The sequence below is a fragment of the Propithecus coquereli genome, unplaced genomic scaffold, assembly GCF_000956105.1.
Source record: "Propithecus coquereli isolate 6110/MARCELLA unplaced genomic scaffold, Pcoq_1.0 Scaffold135, whole genome shotgun sequence".
Classification (NCBI taxonomy): Eukaryota; Metazoa; Chordata; class Mammalia; order Primates; family Indriidae; genus Propithecus; species Propithecus coquereli.
This window is the reverse complement of record NW_012137747.1, coordinates 1,160,358-1,183,911: the sequence shown is the minus strand read 5'-3', so window position 1 is coordinate 1,183,911 and position 23,554 is coordinate 1,160,358. Positions and strand designations below refer to the sequence as shown.

General features: G+C 48.7%; 1 protein-coding gene across 1 annotated transcript in view; it reads left to right on the top strand.

Annotated features, from left to right (window-relative positions):
- PLXNA2 (plexin A2) overlaps positions 1-23,554 on the top strand; it is a 207,309-nt gene that overhangs the window by 93,630 nt on the left and 90,125 nt on the right. The window contains exon 4 of the mRNA XM_012638836.1: positions 4,158-4,292. Coding sequence (XP_012494290.1) covers positions 4,158-4,292 — 135 coding nt within the window. The remainder of the gene's footprint in view (positions 1-4,157; positions 4,293-23,554) is intronic.

Genomic DNA, 23,554 nt, shown 5'->3' with positions numbered 1-23,554 from the left:
TAATTTAGAGCTAACTAGAAAAGAAATTGATGCTCAGGAACAGAAGTTTGGAGGGGACTGCAGGTGAGTTAATTGGATATGCTGATTTGAATTGGATGTTCAAGTAAAGAGGACATCATTAATTTCTGTACAGACATAGCCGTGATTTAAAGGAAAGATACTAATAGGATTACTATTTCATATTCACGGAACACCAGACAGTAAATCTCCCCTGAATTTTACCTCGCACGCTCCTACCCCAAAGCCAGCCCTGATAAACCAAGTTTAAGCCCCCAACATTAGGTTCTGAGTTTATTGTTGCCCCCAGGAAATAGGTGATCATCCCACTTTGACCTCAGGGGTCTGAAGGAGGAAGAGTGGGTAAGAAGAGAGTTTGGACGTTCAGTCTGCCCATCTACTCTGTTCCGCTGCACAGAACAGCTGTGTTGGCCCGTTACTCTGTTCTCCTAAGAATGTCACAAAGTGGCTAAGAAGCCGGGCTCTGTGTGCGAATCCCAACTGTGCAGCTCTTCTGCTGTGTGGGCTTGGGAAAGTTGCCTAACTTCCCTGTGCCTCAAATTTCTTACCCGTAAAATGGAAATAGTAATAGTATTTACTTCAGGGTACTTGTAAGGATTAAGTGAGTTAGTTTTTGTTGTTACATGCTCGTAACAGAGTCTAGCATGCTGTAAAAACTGTGTAAGTGGTAGCTATCATGAAATTCTCCATCTTCTCTGGCCCCCGCAGGTATCTTGAAGGGTTATGCAAGCTCAGGGCAGACAGCACAAATTATGGGGCGAGTGGGAACTGCAGATTCCTTGGCCAATACTGCCCTTCTTTCCAGGGATTTAGACCGAATGAAGCAGGATAGCTTAGTTCAGGTTCAGCACCAACAACATTTTCTGTTCTCGTTTGGTTTCAGCTCTGACGTTTGAGAGTTATGTAGGGTTGATTCTGGCTTCAACTGGTATATTAAAAGGTTGAGGTTGCAGACAGGGAAAAAATAAGACCCTTCTGCTTAAGTCTCTGATTCAGTAAAAAGTGAATGGCTGGGACTGGTCCTAACCAAAAGCAGCAGAGTGTGTGATAACAGGTTGTCTTTGGTTCAATCCCAGCTCTGATCTGGCCATGAGTGCTGTCCGGTCCTAGGGACCACAGGGAGACAGCTGGACCTGTGGTGCTCATTCTCCCCTCTGCCTATGTGTCCAGGTCTTTCTGGGATCCACACCAGTGCCCGGGCTGGGCAGAGGGCGGCTGCTCCAGCTGACAGGCATTTAGCCAGCCTCCTGGCTAACTCTGGGCCACGCCTGGGGAGGGGCTGGATCTGCAGCTCCAAGGGCTGAGCCGGTGCCTTAAGGAGACTTAAGTCTCCCTGGAGAGGAGTGGCTGTCACAGGCAGGGCGGGAAAGGTACTGAGGCACGTTCCCTTCAGAGATGGGATATGGTTCCAACTCAGACAAGAAGCAGAGCCCGAACCTCTCATTTTATGAAAACAGAAAAGTGAGGCCAAACCAAGCAGAAGTCGTGGCAATCACATCTTCCCTTTGCCTCCTGCAATGGCCCAAGAACTTTTGTGACTAAAGGCCGAAACATTTCTGTAAGGGTCTCACAGAAATTTGCATCTGTCACCCTAAAAAGAGAATTGGGCTTTGAATGTTAAGGAGAGGCTTTTCGATTATGGGGTATTTTCTAGATAGAGATCCTTGTTCTTCCTTCTGCTTGAATCCCATAATCAGAATTGCTCCGGGTGGAGGGTAATAGCCTCAGCCCCATAACATCATCGTTGACTCCCAGAGTCTCCCTCTATCCTATGAGAATGACCCCTGACCTCATCCCTGGGAGGAGGGGCTTTAGTGACAAAAGACAAGGCAACAGCTTTGAACAACAGGAAGCCAACTAGCTGGATAGAGAAAGGGCAGGCCTGGAGCTCAGGGGAATGAGAAGGGGCCAGCCCACAAGGGCAGTGGCTAGGGCTAGGATGGCTGAGAAAAGAGGTTGCTTGGTTCCATTGAAGCTACCTCCTCGACTTCAAGCCCAGGGCCCCCTGAGTTACCTGCCAAAACAGGTGAGGAGGAGAACACAGTACTCCAGCCTCTAGGCCCTGCCCCCCTGTTTCCAGCCCTGGGGTCTAGGCACAAGGGCCTCAGGCAGGAATCTGCTGTTTCTACCATTGAGAACTCCAGGGCCAGTGCTTCCCACCCTACAATGGACTCATGGTCTGCTTCCCACCCACCCCTAGTCCAGCCCAACCTGACAGGTACAGCCCATGCCCTGTCTCAGGCCCTCAAGTATGCAAATTCTCAGGAGGGTAGAGAAATCGAAACCAAAGTCCTGGTCCCACTCCCCCAATTCTGCAATAAATAATGCTGTTGTCCCTCTCCACTCGGCCAGTAAGAACTGAAAATGCATCCGTTCATCCATCCTTACACATTTATTGTGACATCAGGTACGAAGCTTGGAGATGGGGATGAATAAGTCATGGGGCCTTGCCCTCAGGACTCTCGGTGTGGTGGGAGGGATGGGAAGAGGAAGAGATGGTTAGGAGTACAAGAGAAAATTCAAAGGACTTGAGGGAGGAGGAGTCTTAATCTAAAAATCTTGCAGAGAGAATGTCTTTTAGCTTCACTTTGATTTAGCCCCAAAGAGTCCAGGATTCGCTATCAGTTGGTGCACACTTCATGTTCTTGCAACAAGCTTTTCTCAAGCATTCCCTTTTATCCATCCCCAGCCATGTTCCCAGCCCGTGCTAGTCCTCAGAGGGTTATAAGATAAATGGAAAACATATCCGTGCCTTCAAAATGTTGACAGGACTTACGCACATCTGAAGCAATTAGAGAACAATTCGAGTTGGCAGTCAATACATGTTAGCTGGTACATATACAATGAGCAAATCAATTGATTATAATCCTAGGACAAAATGTCTGGTTAAAAAAAAAAAGGCATCAAAGTGGGAGCAATTAATTAGCCATGAGAGAGATTGGGGAAGGCTTCCTGGAGGAGGTGGGGCTTGAGTCAGAGGGTGTGTAGATGGGCAGAGGACAAAGAAAACAGGCTGGAGTAGGGAGTATTGGTCAACAGTCAGCTGCTGTGCTGGAAACAAGAAACTGGGGGTGGGGCACATTCAAATCAAGGGCTCCTTACCACCCACTTTTTGGATGACCTTAGGGACCTCTTTCCTTTGAGGTCAGTATTCAATATAGGGGTTAGCCTAGATTAATACTTCTCAAACCACTGGGCCAGTAGCATCAGCATCACTTGGGAACTTGTGAGAAATGTGCATTCTCAGGCCTCGTCCCACTGAATCGGAAATTCTGGGGGTGGGCCCAGCAGTGCACTTCACCAAGCCCCCCAGAGGATTCTGAGGACGCGCTGGTTTGAGAACTGCTGGGCTACGTCGCTGCTTCTTGACCCTGGCTGCTCATTAAGTTCACCCGGGGAGCTTTTAAACCCGAAGAAGATGTCTGGGCCCCACCCACAGAGATTCTGATGAATAGATCTAGCCCTGGCATTCATAGTTTTTAAAACTCCCCAGATGATTCTAACGTGCAGCCAAGGCTGAGAAGCACTGGGCTAGACGGCTTCCAAGTCCTGTCTGACTTACTTTCCTGGGTCTGAGCCGGATTCCTGGTTCACCGCTGGCATCTCACGGGGCGCGTTTGCAGACAGTCAGGGCGTATGTTTGGGGACAGAAAGACCTTCCTGAGATCTTAAAACCTTGAATCTCTTGATGACCAGCTTTTTGATGGTTTGTATAACTGTCCACCATTGCCCTGCACCTGCAAGCTGAGGCTACTGTGTACAGATGCCGATTCGTCCACCCCATCCGCAGGGCAGAGTGCATAAGCACACACTCGCTTGCACACACGTACATCACATGGTGCTGGAAATATATGTAGACACACACAAGAATAACCATGTAGGGACATCAAAATCGTTCCTAAGGGCATATGCCCACACAAATAAATCAGAAATCCCAGACCCAGAGCACTCAGACGGCTTGGGAAAGGATTCCTCTTGGTAGAAATGGGGCTGTTTGAAGTAAGTGGCACTTCTGTGTATGGAGTAGCAACTGGGGGGTTAGCTATTGTCTTCCGTAAGCTCCCTGATCTAGGCGGAGAAAGGCAGCCCACCAGGGAACGCTGAATGCAGATGCTAAGGACATCATGATTCTCTTGCAGATTCGGGCCGATGGTCCTCCCCATGGTGGGGTCCAGTACGAGATGGTCTCCGTGTTCAAAGACGGGAGCCCCATCCTCCGGGACATGGCCTTCTCCATTGATCAGCGCTTCCTGTATGTCATGTCTGAAAGGCAGGTAAGTGCTGACACCCATCCCTCCTTCCCAAACTCCAGGAAACCTCCGATGATCTGTCACCTTTGTTCAGACGCTGTTCAGTCTAACAAGAGAGACCTCTGGCCTGCAGCACAGGGGTCCTGAGAGAGGCAGAGTCCTCGTAGGCTTTTGCAGGAAGCCAGAAAGAAGCAGTCGGGGGCCAGCCACTTCCCGGAGGCTTCTCTCTAGGCCACAGCCCCTGTCTCAGCGAGTTGATGAACAGCGCTGCAAGAACGGGCCAGACTGCACGGAGCAGCTTGGTGTGATTAGGAGGTAGATTTACTGCTCGCGGGCCCACAGAGTCTGCTGCTCAAGGGAGCCAAAGAGGTGTAAATAATCCAGGCCTCCAGGCTGGGCCCACTCCTGGGAGAGACAGACCCAAGATAGGGCCCCAAAAGGAGATAAAAATCTTAGCCTGAGTCTTGGACTGGTGCAGGATAGAAGCTGGTCAGCTCTGGGAAGCTGAAACTGTACCTGTGGAGATGGGGAGCCCTGTGAACTCGACCTCTGCCCTCTGCTGGGCAACAACTGGGCAAGTTCTCTGCCCTCTGGGATGGATGCAGCATTATTCCCCCAGATTGTATTTCCTCTGAATATGTGTAAGCAGAGAAGGCAAATGCAGAGAGAGCCACGGTGAGGGGAGAGAGAAGCAAGGGAGACAGGAGGGGACCTCTGAGATCAATGGACATCCAGAAAGCTGAGCAAAGCCCGCAGCCGGGGCTGCTGCTTCCTTCGTTCACTCGGTCAGTGGGTTAACTGTGGCTCAGCAGCAGCAGTGGTCTTGTCATTCTTCTGAACAGGGTAACTAAGATAAAAGCTGAAGGAGGAGAAAAAGAATAGTGAGTCCGTCTCAGCAGCTGAGGACGCTGACTTAGGCTAGAGAAGGATGCTGGTGGGGCTGGAGCACCTGTGAGCTTTCACAAGGCGCCTCCTGGCTCATCTGTCATTCTCAGAGTGTCCTGCAAGGAGCCCGGGCGTCCTTCATCGGTGTCACCCTTTCCAGAGCTCTCTTTACCTCCTTGCTTTTTGAATGTAAGGAGTCTGAGTTAGAGGATGAGGGATGGGCGGAAGGAGGAAGGAAGAGGTGAGTGGGCACACGCCGGCATTAAGGGAAGCAGTGATGCAGTTCTAACTTGAAAATTACTTCTGGAGCATAGATGACACAAATCATATGCTAATTGCATGCAAATTACACCCAGATCCTCTTGGACCCACCTGTCTTTTGCACCTTCTTTCATGTGGCCTCTGCAGTGGAGGCATAAACAGGTCCAGATGGGAACTTGGTAGAGTTGGAGGAGGCTTTGACTAAACAAGAATGGGTAAGACAGTCTTGGAAATAAACTCTGGCCTATTATTCCAATAAAACAGTCAGTGGGCCTAAAGAGAACCATTGCCGGGCACATATTTCCTAGGAACTAAGTACTGGGAAATCATCAAAATGAATGGGACTTGGTCACTATCTTTAAGTTGACTACAACCTATTAATAACAAGGGAGAGAGACATGTGCCCAGATATCTCCGTAACAGCAGATTGAATTCTATGAATGCTCTGCCTTTTCTTCCTATTCTTGATTTTTAAGACAAAAATTTATTTTTTAATAAAAATGGTAGATGCTCACCATACAAATTCAAGCAATACATACAAGAAAATAAATAGCAACAAGTCACCAAATCTCACTACCCAAAATGTAAACGCCATGTTAACATTTGGTGAACACCATTCCAGACCCAGATAACAGACAGAAGGGTAGATGGATAGATGGCAACCTATATAGGTGGATATAAGGATGATGAGAGGGACTGAATAGACCCACATTTGATGGGATATTTTCGAGAGGCACTGTGTATAGCTGATGACCAGACAGGCAGCTCTAGGTAAGAGCTCTTGCTTGGGTTCTCTGAGCCCAGTGAAGTGGAAAAAGAGAAGTGACCACTGAGACCTTAGTGGAACTCAGAAGGTGCCATTGCACATCTTTTGGCTTTGTGTCTCTTTCTCAAATGGGGTGCTTCAAAACGTGGCCAAAGAAGAGGGGCTGGGTCAGGGCTGGGGGCTGATGAGTGGGCTTCAGGGAACATAGTGACCTCCTGGATCCATATCTGATTCTGTCTCTGAGAGCATCAGCCCTGGCCAAACCAAGTGTCCACATAGCTTATGTGTAAATATTCTCTCCTTTGTCCTCGTCTTCTGCTTCAGGTGCCCAGTTCTTGTGACAGTTGGCACCAAACAGAGGGGTTTAGCAGTAGCCAGACATGATGAGCAGATATAGGAAGAATTTGGGTTTTTTAATGCCACGGGGCTGTCTCTGCTCAAGTGAGATATTAGTGGGGGAGCTCCCTGTACCAGGCGGAGCAGCAATCAGGAGGCAGAGTCTGCGGGGGATTTGTGATGGAGCTCCAAGGCCTGTCACCTGGAGAGCCGTAAATTGTGTAGAAATAGGTAGCCAGGTGACTTCACCGGGAGCTGAGTCCAGGGATGAGGGCCAAGAACAGCTCAGAAGGCCCATCTGTCTGAGGCCGGCTGTGAGTTGAGTATTCCCAGACAGCTCGGTCTCGTAGAGGAAGCAGCTGAATGTGTAGCAGGAGAACAATCAGTAAAACAAAGTCAGATGTCCTGGGTGCTAGTCCAGCTTTTGCTATAAGTAGTAGTATGACCCTCTCACAGTTTCAGTTCCTCCTTTACGGAGTAGGGGAGTTGCGTCAGATGACAGGCTTGTCTCTGGAGTCCGAAGCTCTGATTGGGCTCCCATCCCCCAATCCATGTATTTGAGTGGCCTTGGACAAGTCCCTTAACCTCAGTGTGTCTCACACAAGCTCAATGTGAGGCTCAGCTGAGACGATAAATGGGAATTTCTTTTTATACTGCCTCACACGCCACATAAACACTGGTCACTGAGATTCCACAGGGCCCCTTCCACCTCTCGCACATTACGATTCCGCTACTCAGGAGTGAAGACTGTGAGTATGGATGAGGAGGAGAATAAGGGGGCACCAGGCCCAGCTAGCAGGCCCCAGGAGGCCCATGTTCTCAGCCTGGCCCCACCTCTGACTCCCTGGCTAAGCTGGGCCCTCTACTTCTCAAGGCCTTGATTTCTCCACCTTTAAAGATGGAAATGATAAATCTAACGTTCAGATTTAAAGAGATTTGGGATTCCTCTCTCACTCCAGAAGATAACACTCAAGGTATTATGCAATGGGCTTGAGGTTTGACCAAAAGAAGAACGTTCTGAAGGGGAGATTTGTGAGGCCACACGTGCTCAGATGAGCTTCTTTCCTAAAGGGCGAACACTCTGGAGAGAGTAAAAATGCTGGTTTGGTTATGGATAAGTGTTCAGTGGGGTTACATCCCCATAAACCCATCATAAGTTGAAAATATTGTAAGTTGAAAGTACGTTCACCACACCTAACCTACTGAACATCATAGCTTAGCCTCACCTACCTTAAACATGCTCAGAACACTTACAGTAGCCTGCAATTGGGCAAAATCCTCTAACACAAGGCCGATTTTATAATTGAGTGTTGAATATCTCATGCAATTTATTGAAGACTGTACTGAAAATGAAAAGCAGAATGGTTGTATGGGTACTCGAAGTGTGATTTGTACTAAATGTGTATCACTTTTATGCCATCTTACAGTCAAAAATCATAAGTCGCACCATCAGAAGTTGGGGACTCTCTATATTCCTCTTTGAGGCAGTGATTTAAGACTTTGTAGTTCTCAAAAAATTCTAAGACCTTATAAGACATCGTGGGAATGGGGCTTCCCATCACTTCGCTTGGTAACAAATCTCTGGGCAGCCCACTGTCGTCCCTGCCTTCCATCTTGTCCCCAGCCCTTGTCTCTCTGTTCCTCCTCCCTTCCCCCAAAACATGGTACCGATAATATCCTTGGGGCCATGACAGAGAGAACACACTGCTAGAAGAGAACCAAGTCCTGGTCTCACGTTCTGCTTCCCGAGGTTTTTATCTCCCCACAGAGCTAGAACAATCCAATATATCCAATACAGCACTTGTGCGTTCTCTACCTCTCCTCTCTCTCTGTCTCTCCTCTCTCTCTCTCAATTAATTAATTAAATGTAATTAAGAAATAAGACTAGTAAGAAGTGTTGGGTCATTAGTGTCACTGCCTAACAAGTCAATATTAATGTGCTGTTAATAGATCTAAGACCAGCCGGTCCCAGGGGAGAATTTGGGAACTGATTCCCCAATCCTGTTAATTGCCCGGGTGCTCCACGGAGAGGACGCCTGGCTCTTCCCTGGAAAGTCTGCCCCAGCTTCATGAGCGGTGACTCAGCAGACATTATGGGCGTGAATGCAAGTTACTCCCATATCCCCGGTGTCTAATGGAAGTCAGACAGTGAGTCCAGGGGAAATCAGGCTACGAGCCAAGTGAAAAACCAAGCAACAAGATGAAAAGGAACTTGATAGCCCCAGTTTCCACCCAACTTGTCAGGCCGGCCACTCCCATAGAGGGAATATAACTATACTCGGGGTGGATGGGAAAAGAGTATAGGGATGGAAGCAATTATTCCATTTTATACTTTAATTAGTTTGAATTAGCAGAGGGAATAGAGGCATAAAATGATCCAGCGAAGGGTGAAATGGAAAAAGGGAGTCACGATGGAGAATAGCTGTGTGTAGGCTGGAAGGGGCCTTAGGAGCAGCTGAAGGGCTGGCGATGGGTGTGTGTGTTTGGAGCGGGTGGGGGACGTGGATGCTGCTCTCCATGTCAAGGATTAGAGAGGCAAAATGGCATAGTTGCTAACAGCTGGCAGGGGAGTCAGACCGACCTCCCTTCCACAGCCACTTATTAGGTGTATGGTTTGGAGAGAAAGTTACTTAACTTCTCTAAGCCTCAGTTTCTTCATCTGTATAATGAGCCTAACAATATTAACTATTGTAAGGATTGGGAGAATGTACATAAATTACCTAATGCCATGATACATCATCAGTGCTTTCGATAAGTGGTGGTGATTGTTATCATTATTATTAGTAGTAGAACTTCCCTGGGACCTCAGAAAGGGCTAGAAACATCTCTGCTATAAATTATGGCTGAGGCAGAGTTCCCAGTTTCAGGCAGTGGCCTCCAACCTACCATTCCTGCTGCTCCCTCTCAAGAGGTACCTCAGAAGCCCTTGTCCTGACCAGATGACAGCATTGGGCTGAGTTGCTCATAATCTGCTATTTATTTTAAAAATCCAGGAATGTGCCCAGCAGACTAAACAGTCCCGCTCCCTTCAATACCCTCGGAGGCAGCCACTGGCCCATGTGTGAGGCCCAGGAGGCCAGTATAGCAGGCATCTGTGTAGAAAAGGGAGGGGGACCCTGAGCCCTGGTCATCCCCCAAGCCCTCTGGGCCCTGTCCAGCTGCATGTGTGGACCCCTGGCCAGAAGGGGACTAGCCATGGGGCTTTTCATTTCTGACCCCTCTGGGTAAGTAACCAAGTCTCAAGTTCACTGCAAAAGATGAGGCTGCCATTCTCCAGGTAGTGAGTGCTCAGACCCCAGTTCTGAGTGCTCTCCATGTGCCAGTAGTTGGCATACTGTTCTGGTTATTTATTGCTATGTAAAAAACCACCCTTGAATTTAGGGATATTAAAAAAAATTATTATGCTCACAGACTGTGTAAGTCAGAGATTCAGATAGGGAGCACCAAAGATAGCTCATCTCTGTTCTACGATGTCTGCAGGGATGACGTGAATGGCTGGGGGTGACTAGAATGACTAGGCGCTGGAATCGTTTGGAAGCTTCTCCTCCCACATAACAGGCACCTGGGAACTAGAATCTGGGATCAGCTGGGACTATTGGCCAGAGTGCCTTAGACAAGGCCTCTCCATGTGTATTGGGCTTCCTTTACAGCACGGTGGCCTCCAAGACAGTCAGACTTCTTGAGCATGGCAGCTCAGGCCACCAAGAGTGAGCACTTCCATAAATAAGGTAGACACTGCATTGCCTTTTTATGACTTGGCCTTGGCTGTCACACAGTCAGCTGTCTCTTCATCACCCTGCTGCCCACCACCCATGGGATTCTGATGCATGTGCTCTGTGAGCACACTTTAAGGACCAAGGCTCGGAAGAGACAAATCCACGTTTCCTCATCTGCCAGGGTCATGGAACCACAGAGCATCAGAGCCAGTGAGGACTGCAGAGATCACCCATTCTGACCCCAGATGAGAAAGATGAGGCCCAGAGGGCATCCCATTTAGCTGCTGCTGTCCTAGTTGTACCCCACCCAGCAGCCAGCTCCAGAGTCATCAGAACTGGCTTGACTTCCCAAAACCACATGGGGAAGCCCCAGTAGCTTTAAAGCTTGCTGAAGGTTGTGTGAGTCCCAAGTGAGGTCCCATCAAATGCCTGTGGGCCCCGAAAGTGCTTCTGGGAAGCCTCTGCAGGAATCCATCAGGAGCAGGGTCCCACTGCCTGGACATTGCCCCACCCAGGGCATGCAAGGGCTGTCTGGGCAGTCTTCGCGGGACAGTACTGTGTCGGCTACCCAGGAGTGGGTCTCCTCAGTGACCCAGCTTCAGTATGCAGGGCAACGGGACCTCATCCCCAGGGAATACAGGAGACTGGCTTTTTAACAACCCCTGGCTTAAATATTTTAAGAGAGTTGGGGCAAAGAGAACTTTGGCCAGGAGTTATCAGAAACAAAAATTATTTTGAAAGAGTAAAGCCACTCTCCCCTGAAGGTCTTAAATGCAGAAGTTCCCTGCATTGGTTGAAGACCCTGCCCCTGCACGGGGGACAGGATAGAAGGACAGGCCAGCCCTCTAGCATGCCATCCAGCAGGGTGCAGCGGGCTTCACCAGAGGACTGATTCTGGTTTCCTATCAGGTACTAACCTGGATCTTGGGCCAAAAGGAAGAACTCTTTTCAAAAGGGCTATTGTGATGGATGAGATAGTCAGTCTTCTACCTGCAGCCAAAGCTACTGCCTGCCAGGCCCCTCGGGCACCTACAGACCTTGGGGAAGGGAAAGAAGAAACACAGGGAATGCACTTCCAGATGTCCCCTGCTCATTTATTTTGACATCTCAGACTGTTATTTTGATTGTGCACATTTGTTTAGTCCAGGCGATAAGACTTCCCAGGGCGCAGGCGGAGCATGCCAAGGTGTATTTTTACAAGGCGGGCGAAGGCTCGGTAACAGGAGACCTCCCTCTGCCTGGGCTAGGGGCCTGGGCTGAGCCACGGGGGAGGGAATGCGAGGGGGCAGGGGTGAGAGTTGAGCCTGAGGGACTTTGGGGAGAATTACAGAGTTTGAGGATTAGGAAAGTGAGGATAAGCGAATTGCTGCTGCACTTTTGTTTTAAAATGTGTCACTTTCAATCCAAGCCTTTGAGGCACATGTGTTTCTGGTTAAGGACCAGGGACCCCCGTGTGGCCCAAGAGCTGAGTGTGCTCACATCACTGCCTGTCCCAAAGGAGTGGCAGAATCCCGTCTCCTGGGGGGGCAAGGATGCAGGGAACAGTGACCACCTCAAGCTTGGGTTTTGATTTTTCCTCTTTCTTTCCCCCATTTCGAATGTCAAAGAACAAAGAGGCTAACAGGGAGCTGATTCCTTGGCTATTAATATTCTCATTGGAGCACTTTTTATAAATATTTTCGCATGAGGGAAAGGAAATGCAAACCCACCCTGTTAATCAGACGCTTGGCTTGTTGTATTTAAGAGGGAAAACTCCAGCCTCGGATTTTAAAATCCTTTGGTTTGGAAAGAAATGATTGAATACAATGCCCAGGCAGGAAGAAGTGGTGCCAACTACCTCATTTCTCTGAATGGGCAGAGGGGCTGGAGAGTCTCTAATCCTTGGCCAGGGATTTGATTTCTCTTCCTAGGTAGGTCCTACTGAAGGCTGACACTCTGTCCCGAGTGGTGTTCCTATGGCTGGGAGGTGGGAGATCGTAGGGTCTCAATACCAGAATGAAACCTACCCTTCCCCATTCTTTTAAATATGGGGAAACTGATGCCAAGAGAGGCAAGTCACTTACACAGGTCATCATCTGAATTACCAGGAGAACCCGGGTAAATCCTGATTAACCTGGTCCAGCCCAGAATTCCTTTCCCCAACTTGACAAGTTTCACTTAGCCCAGGCAAGAAAGAACACTGGTTGTGTTTTAAAACTTTTAATTAAAAAAAAAAAATTAAAAACAACCCAGGCCCAAGAGTGTCCCTGAAGATGTTCCCAAGGGTCAAATTAAAATAGGGAGAGATTTGCATATCATTGCATATCATTTGCATACACAGACTCATTCATTCAACAGACCATTAAGTGTCTACCATGTATAATGCATAGAGCTGTCGGCTGACAAGTCATTTGCATATGCAGATTAGATAGGGCTGTCTTTCTAAGTCATAGTCCTGCAAAGATCTTATAAATAGGGCTGCCCTGAAGATAGGTACCTTCTTTTACTTTTTGTTCTTTTCAATGCAACAACAGCACTATTTAAGTGTGTTTTTGCATAGAGATAAATAAAATAGAACCCCTGCCCTCAGGGCTGCCACTTTCTGGAGGGGAAGAATGATGTACAGATAAATAGCCAGATAAACAACAAGAGAAGGCTGTTTATCTATATGTCAGAGCATACCACCAGGAAGGGACTTATTCTTGTTCCTGTGATACTTGGGGCCACTGAGACCGAGGACTCACCCTTCCCCTAACACAAGGACCCAGAGCTAGTTGAGACTCAGAGATTATCTAGTGAATAGCAGCCCTTTATTTTACTGAAGAGGAGAGATCTGAGGGGGAAGTGACTCCTCGCAGAAGAGAGGGTGTACAAAGACGGATGTGAAGAAGCCGACCACAACTGACTATGAGTAGTTTCCTGACAGCCATGAAGAGTTCTAGAGCCTCCCTATCAGCCTAGGTTCAAGTCCTGGCTCCGCCACTTACTGCTGTGTGACATTGGACAAGTTGTTCCACTTCTCTGTGCTTCAGTTACCATGTCTGTAAAATGGGAATAATTATGGCGTCTGCTTGAGGATTATATTAGATAAATTAATACATCAAAAGCACGCTGAACAGTACCTGGCACATACTCCCTGCTTAATAAATGTTAGTAGTAGTAATTATATTTTTATGGTTGGGTCCCCATGCATCATCACCAGGCCAAATCCTACAGACATGATCTGCACAGAGCCACACCTGAAAAAGAAAACTGCCCTGCCCTGCCTTGCCTCTCAGCTCCTCCTTATTTAAGACATGTTGAAATCTAACTAATATTTATGTCGTGTTTTTCTTATTTTAGTTTTCAAACATGACCGCAGCTAATGAAACAAGTCTGGGAGATAAATATTATTATCCTTGCCTTGCTTATAGATAAGAACTCTGAAATTCAATCTGGCTAAGTAATTTGCCCAGGGCCACAAAGCTGCCCCACAGCAGGGCGAGGACTCCACCCCACACTTCTGAAGCCAAATCCACACCTCCCTGGGCTTCCTGAGTCAGCGCCCCCTGGCTGCCGTCTGGCTGCAGACGGCATCTCCCCTCCTGCTCTCCCCACACCTGGCTCCAAATTAGGGAAAGGCTCAAAGGGCAGCTTTCAAGGCTCCAGGAGACCAGAGCAGACTCAGTACCGCCTCACTTGACACCTTCAAGGAGATGGGAGCAGTGCACTGTTTGTTTTAAAAACCAATGAAGGAAAGAGAGCACCGCCCCAGGCCGTACGCAGCCAGAGGAAATGTCTCTGGTGGTCAGAGCAGAGGGAGAAAAAGCACCACACCCTAGGAAGTCACTGCTGCCCTTCATCCCCTGCTGCAGCCAGGCGCCTCCCAGGCACTCTCTCTCCTCCTTACAGCAACCTGGAGAGACAGGTATTATCACCTCCGTTTGACGAATGAGGGAGTCCAGGTGCAGCAAGGGACGAGGCCTTCCTATAACTGCCAGGAGGCAGAGCCGGGAGCGAGGTGCAGATCCATGTGGTTGCAAAGCTCCTGCACTGCACGCTGTCCCCCACCACCAAGGCAGCCCATCAGGGACCCCAGCGGGCGACGTCCTGACTCGCCTGCACAATCGCCTGCCCTGTCCACAGCTCCACCCGCCTGGCAAAGGAAAGACCTTTGCAAGGAGGGCAGTGCAGGACACACGGGAGGTGTGGCACCGAAGCCCCTGCTTCAGCCTCTCTGGTGCTATTTCAAGTGTGAGCCCTGGGAACCGGAATCAGCTCAATCACTGGCCCTAACCAGGGGTTCTCAGGCTCAAGAAAGCTTCTCGTAAGCACCATCTTGAGTCATACCCAGCCAAATGTCTGGGGCCCCGTAGTGACACCCCGGAACTCTGCAGCCTGCTTTTTATCTCCCTCCCGGAGCTCTCCCTGGTGCTCCCTGTGTTGAGTTTCGGTAATTGAATGTGTTTTATTTAGACCGTAACATTTAGTGCCACTTTGGATTTCCAATTAGGCTTCAATCAGACGCCCAGAGTCTGATTCGTTCTGTTGTTTTGATCAACACAAAAGATGGCAACATCAGAGGAGCCGTCGTGAAAAGTTATTTCCGTCTGCTGATGACTAGGACAGTTTCTGTGGTGTGAAGATACAGGTTCAGAGGTGTCAAGAGAAGCATCAGCCACCAGGGAAAGGGAGGGGTAGGAAAGAGGAAGTCAGCAAACCCTTGGAAATAAGCACGATGTGAAGTCTGAGGCTCACGGCTGGGACTTGGCAATGACCCTCGTGAGGGAAGGGAAAGGAGCTGGTCTCCACGCCAGCAGGTTTCTCATGCGAGTGGCTTAGGCTTGGACCTTCTCAGGACTTTTATTTAGGGGGGTCCCATGAACACAGGATTCCCATGAGGTGGGAAGCTGACCACTGGTCAATTTCTTTAGGGGAAGGCTGCTGAACTTCTCATCCAGAAGTGACCAGGTGGCTGGTTTATAGAAATATGTGAGGGCTTTTCCTTAGTGCCTGTGAGTTCTGGCCAGCTGCTCACACATGCTGCCCATCAGACAAGGCTTCTGTCTGGGCTGGTCACAGGGATGAAATTTAGACTCAAACTTCAAACTTCCAGGGAGGTGGTGGTAGGAGGGGGATGGAGGGATGGCAGAGGGGCCGGGAGAGGGGCTGGGGAGGGGTAAGGTAAGAGTCTGCCTCTGCTAATCATCAAAGAGTTGTTCACCAGTGCTTCTGAGTCAAGGCCAACTGGGGCCTCACTTTCCCCACTGATAAAACGTATTTCAGTGACCCTTGCAGGCACGACATTTGGTGCGTTCTTTCTAGCCATGAGGGCATCAAATGCAGGCTGCGTGCACAGCGCTTAGAGGCCGACCTGGGTCCAGGTGTGCATGCGCTTGTGAGAGCAAGGAGGTGAGATGGGAGCAAACATCCCTGAGTGTGCTGGGGATGTAGAAGGTCATCTACGCTATCAAGACTCCTTCATACAACACCACTGCATGTACCTGTTAGGGGCAGGGCAGGTTCGAGTTCCTCCTCCCGTTTGCACTGTTTTCGCAGCCCACCGTGGCTGCCTTTCTCCAGCTGGCCCTTTGACCTTTCCGTGGCAGCCAGCCTGGGCCGCAGCATCTCAGGCCCGGTCTCCACTGCATAGTCTACACGGCGTGCCCTTAAATTCCCCGAGCCTTTGCCGCCCTGCATCATGTAACCCTCCTCACCTCGCACCCCACCCTATTACCAGTCCCCACCCCTGCAAACAGGCTGAGGTTTGAAATTTCCAGCAGGTGGAGGGAAGACGGGCTGTGTCATCCACTGCTGGTGGCTTAGTGAATAGTCCAGGTTCAGCCTCTGCCCTCCACTAATACTTAATGAAGAGAGGAGGGAGGTGGGCAGAGACGTGAGTCAGGTGGAAGAAAGATTGGAAAGGGAAAAATGGACAGAGGTGAAAACAATGGTCTCAGCCACTCAGCCACCGAGGAGCTTGTCAAACACCCTTTGAGGACCTACTGTGCTCACAGCATAGAGCTCATCCTTGCACAGTCACTGGAAAACAGACAAGTAAGCCGTGAATGACAATACGGTTTGCAGAGCGATGGGCATACGTGAGAGGTCACCACCCAACGCAGCCTGTGAGTCAAAGAAGGCTTCCTGGAGGAGGTGATGTTCTAGGCGACTCAGGAAAGGGGAGGGACTCACCTAGTGGAATAAAAAGCAAAGGAGTATCAAGTGAAGGAAAGCTTGGGAGGCATGAGAGAGTTCAGTTTATCCAAGGAATATTCCCCAAAACTGGGTATTGTCAGAGCTGAAGGCAGAGATTAGGAGGCATCCATCCTCCCAGGATTTCCGTAGCACACAGGGGAGCAGCCTTCAGGTGGGCTCCAGCTACCCACCCTTCCCAAGAGGAAAGGGGCCTCAGCCCCAAAAGAAGGGACTGCAGGCTCTCCCTGCCCCTGCTGCTACAACACAGAACTTGGGAGGAGGCAATCGTGCACCCAGCTCCTGGTGCTCGGTGGCGGCAGGCCCGCCATCAGGCCCTCTGGACAGGCCACGGATCTAAGTAGCATCATCAAGAGAAAAGATGCCAGCACTGGCAGAGCTCCACCACTGAAGGCCACTGTGATCATGCCAGTCTGCTCCCCTCAAGACAGCCATGTCTCTGACTCTACAGCGGGGAAGACCTCTGCCCACCCCAGGTTCATGGGAAGAGGATAAAGGAGAGAGTGAGTCCATTTCATTCACTCCATCCTTTCTACGACTTTTATTGGTAACAGAGACCTTGCCTTTCTGGGCTGCTTCTGTCACCCCAAGAGATATCACAGTGTGTGCTACTTAACTAGGTGCTCAATAAACACTTGTTGAAGGTTAGAAAGAAAGCAAGCAGGGAAAAAAAAGAAACAAGGAAAGAAAGTATACACGAAAAGGCAGAATTATACTATGGTGTGGATAGCTCCTCTCTGGAGACAGATAGGACTGCATTCAAATCTTGGCTCTGCCACTCCACTCGATATGGCCTGGCTTATCCTCGCTCAGCCTCAGTTTTCGCTTCTGTAAAGTGGGGATAACAACAATGCCTACCTTATAGGATTGCTGAGAAGACAAAATGACTAATCCCTGCACGATGCCTGGGACAGAGCCCGAGCCAAGCCCATGGACGTGGCGGCAGCCGACCTGTTCTTCTCCCTGGTTCAGCCGCGAGCTCCCTCTTTCGCTACCACGGAGCCCCCCACAACTACCGCGGTGCTCATTTTTCATCCTTAAGTCATCTGCCAGTTGCATCTATTTCTAGCCTCTGTCTTATGAGACAAGAATAAGGAAGGAAAACAGATAACTGTGGAGGCTCATTTGCCAGTTGTCAGCTCCTGCCGTCAGCAGAGCTCTCTGTCTGCTTCTCCCTGGGTGCCTGGAAAAATCATTGTGACCTTTTATTTACTGGTTGATCTAGTCAGCACTCAGTTGTGGGTCTCTGCCCAGCCCCCAGCCCACACCCAGCATCCCCACCCCTCTATCAGAGCAGTGTGGGCTCCCTGCCGCTCCCCACGCAGGGTGGGCGAGCTGCGCTGGGCCCTCGAGCCTCCCTGTCTCCACGATCAGATTCCTAAAAGCCTGTGGGCGCAGAGAGGAGAGGCGGTCCCAGTTATTGATCTTTCGTACTGCGGCTCCTGGGGAGGACTCCTGCGGCTGATCCTTTCCTGCAGACCTTCCTCTTCCTGCCCCGTTTCACTGAGGAGCTAAGCTGAGGTTTAGTTCAGCAAGTGACCTGCCCCAGAGTGACTCAGTAAGGCAGCAGCAGCGCTCGGGAGAGGATATGATTCTCCAGCCCCTCATCCCGGATTTTGCCCTCTGAGCTTCACCAGGTGTCTCCTTGTCATCCATCTCCCCCCAACCCCTGCCACTCCCTGCATCAGCTCCTGGCCTGGCTGCCCTGCCTGCCGCGGCCAGGAGCTATTTCTGCTTTTCTTTCTCCTTCTCCCTGGGCTCAGCCATGCGTTCATCAACAGCCCCTCTGAGCCAACTGGGCTGAGGTGTGCAGCGCAGGGAGGGTGGCCGTTGGGAGTAGGGACAATCATAGTGGTGTCAAGGAGACAGAGGAGGCTAACAAGTGTGTGCTGACAAGAAAATATGCCACAGAGGTCCCAGGAGACCAGGGATGAGCCAGGCAGACCCAAACTACCGATGTGTTGATTGGCTGCAGGCGTTAATAGTGTATACAGCGTGTATGTGTATGTATGTATGTGTACATGTACACATATGTGTATCATACCCAAATCGGCATCAGGAAAACATCATCCAAGGTAGAGTATGGTTTTCTCACTCCGTCTTCTTCAGGCTGTCTTCCGTGGACTCCCCAAAGCCTTCTTTGCCCGTGTCAGAATTGGCAAGCTTTGCACCTCCCTCAAATTTGGGGAAGGGAATTTTAAAAGCCTCTTATGCAAGTCGGCTCCCTGCTTTCCCAGCTCTCTTCTTGGCCCTCGCTGTCAGCATCCATTTTCTGCAGGGAGTGATTTAACCTTCATTTATTCATTAATTCTTTTTTTCCCTTAACTTCATTAGGTAAGATTTATAAAGGTGCTGAATTGGAAAGGTCACCTGTCCCTGGGCCCAGGACACAGTGTGCCTGCATCTCCTCTGGTGAGCTTCCTTCCAGGAGTGCTCCGGAGGTAGGGCGATGAGGGGAGTAGCAGAGAGTGAGAGCGTAGCCTGTGACTCCCGGGAACACAGGGCAGGCAAGAGGATGCCACGGCTCTGCGCACACTCCGGTGTCCCCTGCCTATGTTGGGAAGCAGGCTGGCACGGTGGCTAGCACAGGCTCTGTGTTAAGTACATCTGGAATCCTGGCTGCACCTTTCCCCAAGTTACCTACTACTCTCATCAAGCCCTCAATTTCTAGAATCTACTCCCCTAGATTGTCGCAAGCGTTGAATGAGAGACTGTATATACCACGCTGAGCACAGTGCCAGGCACAGGGCAAACATTCCATAAACAGTAGCTTCTTAAAAGATCTTATATTGCCCTGGACCGGCCCTGGCAGTGTTGGGCAGTCGTTAGATCACTAATCACTAGAGACTGGTACACAGGAAGTCTGATTCCCCCAAGGAAATGAAGCTCACATACTGCATGATCAATCCCATCTCTAGAACCACAGGAAAAAGCCTAATCTCACGGAAGAGCCAGGAAGAACCAAACCACTGCGTGGTGTCAAGGTTGCTTCCTAGGGTCTAACAGATTTCTGCAGAAAGTCAGGCTAAACTGCCTCCGCCTCTCTGCCATCACCATCTTGGGCCCATCCAGCAATTGTTCATGGTCATAGGCCTTTTCCCAAGTCCCCGAGGCCTGCTGGGCTCAGCCATGAGCCATCCCACCTCAAAGAGCTGTCTCTCAATGCTAGCCTCCCTAGAACAAGAGGAAGCAGATTGCAAGCTAAAGAACCATGCAGGTGTTTTGAACTTGTTCAAGGAGGAAAGTGTCTGCTTGCTGCCACCTCCATGCCGTCCTTCCTCTTTGTGTCCCCAACAGAACTCAAAACCATCCCAATCTACCCCAATTAGAATAGATTCAGTTCTCTGAACTTTTCTAACTTTTATGATAAAACCACCACATATCTATCTATTTGCTATCTTCCCCCATTAGGCTCTAAGCTACTAGAGGACTGGATGCAGGTCAGAGGTAGAATGTCCCCTGCCAGGGCCATTTATACAGCCAGAGCTCAATCAGTGTTTGAGAAAATAATGTTAATACGAAAGCACAGAGAACGTGGGCAGGCAAACCTGTTCTGCGTGCCAAGCTGAGAATATTGGGTTTGAATATGATCACAGAGGATTACAAGAATTAATTTTATTTTATCTAATATTCCTTGAGTTGGGGCTTCTGGAATTCAACATGCAAATTTATGCTCCTAGTGCAAACTGGAGCATGCCCAGATTAATGGAGAAAATTCCAGTCACCTTACTTTTTTCAGAACCCTATTTGCCTCATCTGGGATCACCTATTTGTTTGCCAAGGATGCGCTAAGGAATAAATTCTGATAGAGGAAGGAATTCGAGGGCTAGGTAAATCTGACCAGTGCCTTCTCTGTGCTAGACGGAATGAAGAGAGACACTGATACATGGGCGACAGCCCTCCAAAGAGCGTGGGGACTTCCAGGCAGTAGCCGCAGGAGGCCAAAACTGCTCCTCTGGGCCCAGGACAGTCTCCACGGGGTATGCAGATCACTTCAAAGCATTATGTTAGTCCATATGTCCTCAGGCTCCCAGATTTAATGAGATTTTGGGAGCATTGTTAATAAACAATGCCTGACCTTTTTAAAGTGGCAACATTGTATTATTTCATGAAATATGGCCCTATACAAAAGGCCATTTGGTATAGTTATTGTTACATTTTGAAATGAATTTGGCTTTAAAAATGAATTTGGTTCTGAGACTCCCACAGTATCCACTGAGATAACTAGAGACACTAGTCACTTAACAGCCCAAATAGAGAGTGACCAGTGTTCACACCTGAACTTCGCAGTTGCAGCTCATTCTCTGACTCTTTAGCTGTGGCCGCCACCGCTACCACCATGCCTGGCCTAAGATTCTATAGCTTGTGGCCAGCTGTGGACAATATTCTCTTCCTATAATTCAAGCTAAATCAATATTGGAATTTATGGGAAAGAAGGGAGGTCTCACATATATAGGAAATATATTTTGTCAACTCTCTTTAGTTGGGTTTGCCTAAAGCGTATGTATTAGTCAGTGGTATCTCTGGTTCTGTTATTCATGAAGTTCAATTTCTTTACCTATGGCCTTAGACTAACATCTAGTGGCCATGGGGTAATGGTGGTAGACATCAGTGCAGAGAGTGAAGCTGCACATACAATTTAAGCTTTAAATATTTTCTCTCTCTGGGACCAACTGGGTGGAATAGGTACCTTGTCATTCCTGTAATTCTCAGGGTAGTTACCCTACAGAACACGTCTCACTTTAGTTATAGAACAAAGGTGATTGTTGTTTCCTAAATCCAGTGACTAGCCTAGTCCTTTTCAATCCAGATCCTAAGCCCCTCCCACCTCAGGAACCACCTTTGACCTAGGGATCTTGCTTTCTGCTTTTCTGCATCTGGAGGCTACAGTAACATATAAAATTACTTTAAACATAAACAATGACAGATAACCATTAAAGGAGAGTCATTCATTTACATTGTAAAAATTGAGCTGGGAATTGTCACTTTTAAGAGGTAGGAGAGAGACATGTGGACAGAATACCAAGAGACTCTTATTTGTCTCTTAACATTAAATCTGAATCATAAAGCCCTAGACAAGAGACTCTTACATTTGGAGCCTATTTCATTTTCTTTTCTTCCTGAGAGGTTTGTGGAGGATGCAAAAAGCCCACACTAGAAAACATCATTTCACTGTACTTTGGTGTCCCCAATGGTAAAAATGAAAGAATCCAACTGTCTGATATCTAGGTGTGTAATCCAATGACTAACCTTGATTCAGTGAGATTTCTTGGGGTGAACAATTGGACAATTTCCATTATGACACTTGCTTGTGTGTGGGAATATTAAGCTCTTTTCCTTCACTTTCTTGGCTTTGAATTAAGAAATTTAGGAAGTTATTAATATATGCTAGAATATGGATGAACCGTGAAAACATCATGCTAAGTGAAAGAAGCCAGTCACAAAGGACCACAGACAGTATAGTTCCATTGATATGAAATGTCCAGAATAGGCAAATCCCTAGAAACAGAAGGTCGACTGGTGTTGCTTAGGGGCTGGAGCAGTTGGGAGGGAATGGGAGTGAGTGCTAATGGGCATGGGGTTTCTTGAGGGGCATGATGAAAATATTCTAAAATAGACTGTCGCAATGGTTCAGTAAATTGCTGAATACACTGAACACCATTGAATTGTACACTCTAAGTGGAAGAATTTTATGGTATATGAATTATATCTCATTAAAGCTCCTATTAAAAAAAAAAAATGCAAGAAGGCCACACCCTAATTCTCTGGTTACTCCGGAACCTTTCTTTCCCTTGGCAACCACCACCCAAAGAGGGAGTGGACACCACATGGCGGAGATGCCAGTGTGTACATCTGAGGGATCCGCCGTCCCTCTTTCTCTTCCTTTTCCCTTGGTCTCCCTGCTCTTTCTCCTGCCCTGTTCTCTGTCCCAGTCCTTCTATCTCCCTTCTCCTTTTTCCCTTATTTTTTGACTGATCCGACCATCTGGTGGGTGCCTCCAATGGGCATCCTTGACCCCAGGATGCTAAAAGGGGTGTGGGGGAGGGAACAAGAGATAATAGTGAAAATTAACATTAACTATAATAGTAAATTGTTAATATTATTGTAAATTATTACTATTGCTGTCCAGGACTTAATTTAACTCTTACGACATCCCTGTTAGGGAGATAATCGTCCACATTTTATGGATGATGAAACTGAGACTTAGACAAGCAGACTAACAAGCCCAGGAAAACAAAGCTAGTCGGGGCAAACACAGAATTCAAACCTGGATTCGTCTGGCCTCAGAGCCTATTCTCTGAAGCATGATAGGACCTTAAATATGAGGCTGGGCTTGGTTATTTATTGATGGATTATAATAGAAGTAATTTGATGGGGTTCCAAACTGCAGTATCTAGGATCTCATCTGTTGGTCTGATATTTATGGCCATTTATGGGTGATATCTGTATGGCTCTTCCATTCATTATGGTTTTCATTAAGACTCTAATCTTGTTTCGAAGTCTGTTTGTCATTTTTAACTCTCCTGTTTAATCTTGGGCAGCCCTAATCTTTCTTCGCTGTGAGCCAGAGGTAGACAGCTCCTGATGGCTCTTTTCTTCTAACAATTGTGTGCAGGCAGGGCTGGAGGGGGCGATGAGTGTGGCAGGCGTGTCTGTGTGCTCTGAGTGTGTGTGACGTGAACATGCGTGTGCTGTATCACCGTGAGAGTGTGATGTGAGCAAGTGTGAAGTGTGTGTGTGCTGTCGGGTAGTGGTGTGTACTGGGACGGCATCGTGTGGACGTGTGTTTGTGTTCAGGAGGGTGTTTGTGTAAGAGTCTAAGTTATCGAGTGACGGGGTACACGTGTGTGTGTTTCAGGGGCCATCACTCACGCTATTCTGTTTTCAGAAGCACAAGGATTTTTGAGTTGAGCTCTAACCATCTGTTTCCAAAGCACAGAGGCCGTTCCCCACTCACATCCCACCTTCCACCATGGATGGATGCCCCTGGGGAGAGGGGTGGCAGGGAATCCAGACAGGGACCAGAAGTCCGCCAGGGTCCCTCCCCCGAGACAGACTTGCAGCTGGTGAGGATTCTCCCGTCCAGCTCTCACTCCTAGTGGAGCCTGGGCCTCTGCTTAGGTTTCCCAGGGGAGGCAAAGCTCCCT